This window comes from Lissotriton vulgaris, chromosome 6 (genome assembly GCF_964263255.1).
Source record: "Lissotriton vulgaris chromosome 6, aLisVul1.2, whole genome shotgun sequence".
In the NCBI taxonomy this organism is placed as follows: domain Eukaryota; kingdom Metazoa; phylum Chordata; class Amphibia; order Caudata; family Salamandridae; genus Lissotriton; species Lissotriton vulgaris.
Genome location: NC_141694.1, coordinates 137854253 through 137860252, shown reverse-complemented (window position 1 = coordinate 137860252; position 6000 = coordinate 137854253). Strand labels below are relative to the sequence as shown.

At 50.7% G+C, this 6000-nt stretch overlaps 1 protein-coding gene across 2 annotated transcripts in view; it reads left to right on the top strand.

Annotated features, from left to right (window-relative positions):
- Positions 1–306: 306 nt before the first annotated feature.
- The window catches only part of PYGO2 (pygopus family PHD finger 2), a 30885-nt gene continuing 25191 nt past the window's right edge, over positions 307–6000 (top strand). For both annotated transcript variants that reach the window (XM_086926173.1, XM_086926172.1), the window contains exon 1: positions 307–479. In XM_086926173.1, the coding sequence (XP_086782299.1) occupies positions 422–479 (58 nt within the window). In that variant the 5' untranslated portion in view covers positions 307–421. The remainder of the gene's footprint in view (positions 480–6000) is intronic.

Genomic DNA, 6000 nt, shown 5'->3' with positions numbered 1-6000 from the left:
TCTGCCGATTTTTTTTTATCTCCCACTTACCTCTTCTAAAATGTTTTCATGTACGGAAATGTCACACTTGCGCATATCGCAGCTACGGACATTTCACTCGTAAACAGACTCAAGGTTAGCAGCCTCTACTATTATGCCTCTGAAATATATCAAGATAAATGTTTAAAATTCTGAAGACATTAATCACAAGGTTTCTTTTATCTGAACTTAGGAAGTGCCCCTCAAACGAGTTAATAACGTACAGATCTAGTTGGGTTTGCTCCATACCTGTAGTTCAATAAAGTTTGTTGAAAAGTGTCTGGCCGCAACGGTGCGGTGACGTGATGGCGTCACTTCCGCTTCCTGCGACGAGCCGCGGCAGGAGGATGGAGATGAGGCGAAGGGGCTGCTGTGGCCCCCACTGACCCTCCCCCCCTGTCCCATGGCCGCCGAAGACAAGCTGGAAGGGGTCAGCGCGCCCGGCCGCAGGGCCAAAGCAGGTGCGGGGCGGGGAGCAGCCTGGGAGGGCTGGGAGAGGGAGACCTGGGCCCGGCCCGGATGGAAGGAGACAACGGGAGAGGGAGAGGGGTGCTGGCAGAGCGAGGGCACAGCAGCCACGGGTGATAGAGTAATTCAGGGGACAGCGCCTGCGAGAGGGGGTATTGAAGGAGCAGAATCAAAGGCAAGAGTGTAAATTCAGCAAGTTGAGGGCTGAGAATGTTATTCAAGGGACTGACTGCGCCTGGGTGTAGAGTCGAATTCGGGGGGCAGCAACAGTGTAATTCATGGGACCGGAAATCAGGGGACAGAGGTCGGTGCGAGGATCTGATTCAATATGCAGGACCTGGTCGGCGGTTATTATAATTAAGGACGCAGAGCCAGGTAGCTGTGTCTAATGCAGGCTGCAGAGTCAGGTAGGAGGCACTAATGCAGGCTGCAGAGCCAGGTAGCTGTGTCTAATGCAGGCTGCAGAGCCGGGTAGGAGGCTCGAATTCGGGCTGCAGAGCCAGGTAGGCGGCACTAATGCAGGCTGCAGAGGCAGGTAGGAGGCACTAGTGCAGGCTGCAGAGGCTGGTAGGAGGCACTAGTGCAGGCTGCAGACCCAGGTAGGAGGCACTAGTGCAGGCTGCAGACCAAGGTAGGAGGCTCTAATGCAGGCTGCAGAGCCACTTAGGAGGCACTAATGCAGGCTGCAGAGTCAGGTAGGAGGCTCTAATGCAGGCTGCAGAGCCAGGTAGGAGGCTATAATGCAGGCTGCACTACTTAAGCCTGCAGAGCCAGGTAGGAGGCTCTAATGCAGGCTGCAGAGCCATGCAGAGTCAGGTAGGAGGCTCTAATGCAGGCTGCAGAGCCAGGTAGGAGGCTCTAATGCAGACTGCACTACTTAAGCCTGCAGAGCCAGGTAGGGGGCTCTAATGCAGGCTGCAGAGCCAGGTAGGAGGCTCTAATGCAGGCTGCAGAGCCAGGTAGGAGGCTCTAATGCAGGCTGCAGAGCCAGGTAGGAGGCTCTAATGCAGGCTGCAGAGCCAGGTAGGAGGCTGTAATACAGGCTGCAGAGCCAGTTAGGAGGCTGTCATGCAGGCTGCAGAGCCAGTTAGGAGGCTGTCATGCAGGCTGCAGAGCCAGTTAGGAGGCGCTAATGCAAGCTGCAGAGCCAGGTAGGAGGCTCTAATGCAGGCTGCAGAGCCAGTTAGGAGGCTCTAATGCTGGCTGCAGAGCCAGTTAGGAGGCTCTAATGCTGGCTGCAGAGCCAGTTAGGAGGCTCTAATGCAGGCTGCAGAGCCAGTTAGGAGGCTCTAATGCAGGCTGCAGAGCCAGTTAGGAGGCACTAATGCAGGCTGCAGAGCCAGGTAGGAGGCTCTAATGCAGGCTGCAGAGCCAGTTAGGAGTCTCTAATGCAGGCTGCAGAGCCAGGTAGGAGGCTTTAATGCAGGCTGCAGAGCCAGGTAGGAGGCTCTAATGCAGGCTGCAGAGCCAGGTAGGAGGCTGTAATACAGGCTGCAGAGCCAGGTAGGAGGCTCTAATGCAGGCTGCAGAGCCAGGTAGGAGGCTCTAATGCAGGCTGCAGAGCCAGGTAGGAGGCTCTAAGCCAGGTAGGAGGCTCTAATGCAGGCTGCAGAGCCAGGTAGGAGGCTCTAATGCAGGCTGCAGAGCCAGTTAGGAGGCTCTAATGCAGGCTGCAGAGCCAGTTCACTAATGCAGGCTGCAGAGTCAGGTAGGAGTCTCAAGTGCAGGCTGCAGAGTCAGGTAGGAGTCTCAAGTGCAGGCTGCAGAGTCAGGTAGGAGGCTCTAATGCAGGCTGCAGAGCCAGTTAGGAGGCTGTAATACAGGCTGCAGAGCCAGTTAGGAGGCTGTAATGCAGGCTGCAGAGCCAGTTAGGAGGCTGTCATGCAGGCTGCAGAGCCAGGTAGGAGGCTGTCATGCAGGCTGCCGAGCCAGTTAGGAGGCTGTCATGCAGGCTGCCGAGCCAGTTAGGAGGCTGTCATGCAGGCTGCCGAGCCAGTTAGGAGGCTGTCATGCAGGCTGCAGAGCCAGTTAGGAGGCTGTCATGCAGGCCGCAGAGCCAGTTAGGAGGCTGTCATGCAGGCTGCAGAGCCAGGTAGGAGGCTCTAATGCAGGCTGCAGAGCCAGGTAGGAGGCTCTAATGCAGGCTGCAGAGCCAGGTAGGAGGCTCTAATGCAGGCTGCAGAGCCAGGTAGGAGGCTCTAATGCAGGCTGCAGAGTCAGGTAGGAGTCTCAAGTGCAGGCTGCAGAGCCAGGTAGGAGGCTGTAATGCAGGCTGCAGAGCCAGTTAGGAGGCTGTCATGCAGGCTGCAGAGCCAGGTAGGAGGCTGTCATGCAGGCTGCCGAGCCAGTTAGGAGGCTGTCATGCAGGCTGCCGAGCCAGTTAGGAGGCTGTCATGCAGGCTGCCGAGCCAGTTAGGAGGCTGTCATGCAGGCTGCAGAGCCAGTTAGGAGGCTGTCATGCAGGCTGCAGAGCCAGTTAGGAGGCTGTCATGCAGGCTGCAGAGCCAGGTAGGAGGCTCTAATGCAGGCTGCAGAGCCAGGTAGGAGGCTCTAATGCAGGCTGCAGAGCCAGGTAGGAGGCTCTAATGCAGGCTGCAGAGCCAGGTAGGAGGCTCTAATGTAGGCTGCAGAGCCTAAGTTGAAGGTCTAATTCAGACTGGAGAGTTTGGAGCGAGGGTCTCATTCAGAAGGGCGAATATACAATTCAATGAGCAGAGGTTGGAGCGAGAGGGAGTAATTAATTAGACAGTCAAGAATGTATAATCGAGGACAGGGTTGAGATGTACTTCTGCGGACAGAGCCTAAAGCCAGGGTTTAAATCATTGGCTAGTTCGTGAAGGGAGGATGTAATTTGGGGATAGCAACCGAGTTGGAAATGCAATTTGAATGTCAATATTGTCTAGTTTCAGAGCATAGGGTCAGGGTTTAACTCGGACCTAGAATGCTGGGTTGTGTGTTAAATGCTGGTGGCATAGCCTGTGGTGTAGTTCTATCTGAGAAGGGAAGAGACGTGATTGACGTGTAATTTAGGGAGACTAACATTGAAGGGTTAGTAAATTCAGCAGAACATGGAGCTGGAGTGTAATTTATGAAGCAGAATCTCTAGATTGAGGGTGAAATTCATTATGGTGAGAGTGTAATTCAGGTGTCTGAACCAGAGGCGTTGTTTTTTCAGTGGGTATATCCTATGGTGGTAGTTTAATTCAAGGGACGGACCCTGTGGTCACGGTGTAACCAGGGGGCAGGCCTTAAAATGGGGGTGTAAGGCGGGGAACAAAACTTGTGGTAGTTGTATGAACTTTAGGGACAGACCTCTGCGAAGGGTGCAGTCTAGCGGGACATTAGGCTGTGAAGTAGAAGCAGTTCAGGTGTTAAGTCTGCATCTCAGAGTGTAGCTTTGGGACATTGGATAGATTCTCGGGGACAGAGCTTGCTGTCTACGAGACAAAGCCTGGGGCTAGGACAGTGCAGCTCGAGAGACAGAGCTTTGGAAAATTCTGCCCAGGTGTTCAGATCCTGGGAGTCTGCAGAGGGTTGCCAGTGCATGGGACCCGGCAGTGTAGTGTCCAAGTAGTCAGATCCTTGGGCAGAGTGAGCACTGCCCTGGTGAAAAGCTTGAGGCTTAGATTGCGGTGCCTGGTGGGTAGAGCTTTTGGCTGTAATCCTAGCCTCAGCACTTTCTTTTGGAGTATTTTCTTAATTTCCCATAACAGCAGTTTATATGCAGCCAGTGCTCATCGGTTTGAATGTTATGGTTTTGCCCTCATCCTTTTCTGCAAACATCTCTTGGTGTGTGGATTTCAGTGGTCAAATGGTGCATGACTTCTAATTTTTTGAAACTCAATCCAATTAAACTAGGGTGCTTCCCAGCCTCTAGGATGTGCAGCTCTAGCCCATAGCCAATCCAAGTTGTAAATAACCCTAGATTGAGTATTGATTCAAAACTGATGTTCAATACATAAATTATGGGTAAACTGTGCTTTTACTCTTTCCGGCACACTTTTCTGTACACTGATTTTCAGAATGGAGTAATTGTGGCAGATGTGTTTGTGCTGCCCTGTTTGGACTATGGCAGTTGCGTTTATGCTGGCCACGTTTGGTCACAATTTGCCGTCTCAGTTACCGGTGTCCTCTCGTGCTATTCAGGAGAGTTATGTTCAAATACTTTTTTTGGTGCATGTTACACTTACTGCTAGGTCACCTAAGTTTTGTGGCAATTAGGTTTCCATGGTTACAAGCTGACCATACCGCAAGATCAGTCTTTTATCATAAAGTTGACATGGAGTCCAAGCTTTTCACTGAAGAAGCAAACGTCTCCTTAGTGTTAACAGAGAACTATTGAACCGTCATGCCATTGCATCTAAAAGATAATCACTTCTTCTGAATTTAGGAAACATGCTAAAACCTCTTTCAGTAGCAAAGAGAACAATAGTGGATGTTCTGGAATATTATGGTCTTGACACTAACCTAGTTGAAAGTAATAGAGCGCAGTAAGTGTGCGAACCAAAGAATACCAATGAAATTGTTCACAGAGGGCCATGTAGTGGATGGGAATTAGAATTTGAGGGGTAAAATCCTTGCAGCGTATTAGTCTTCAATTTTGTTCTGAATTTGATGTGATATTTTCCATCCTTGAGAAAGATGGGTGGGTAGAGAAGACCTGCTGTCTAAGGGCCTTATGTATGAACACATTTTACCATAGACACAGAATGGGCAAACCCCTTTGATACATCTGGCCCTAGGTTCTTTATTTTCACGCACAGCTTTCTCTTCAATCTGTCAGTGTTCAGGCTTTTGACGTACTTTGTCCACCTGAGGTGGTTAGTTTCTCTGTCACTTTGCCTGGGTGTGTTTTCTGTGGGACTTGGGAGGTGTTTCAGGTTGCGTTGAACTTGATACAGGCATGAAGGCTAAGTCAGTGTAGTTCCATGAGTAGTGGGGTGCTGTGGACTAACTTCTTCATACCCCTGAAACATGCTGCTGTTTGTTGGGTTAAAGTGGGGTGCAAGTTGTGTCTGGAAGTCCTTTGAGTCCTTTAACCTCCATCCAGATGGAAGAGAGCCTGGGTGTGCATTGTTCTGAATTGGGCTTCTGGAAGAAATGGTTTCACTACAGGAAGAAAAGCTGACACCATGCTGTACTGATTTATTTGAACGTGAGGCCAGTTCTGACAGTAAATCTAACACATTTTGCTTTACCTGTCTGCTGAAGGGGTTGAAACCACTTAAGATTATCCCCGAGAGTCAGGCTTGAGGATGTTTTTTAGGACTTGTTGGTGAAAAGAATTAATTCAGTCTGTTGGGTTGAGGTTCAAGTAAGTACTTGACCTCCATTTCTTGATCTGCTTGGGGAAAGTTTGAGTCACTGAGTGCCATTGGTTGAGGATATCTGGGAATAGATTTGATTGTCTTTTTGCATATTTGTTGATCTTGAATTTGCTGGCTGGCAGATCAGAGTGGTTCTATGGAGAGGAGGATGGAACTCGGGTGCACTCTGTAGGCGATGGTAAGTTTC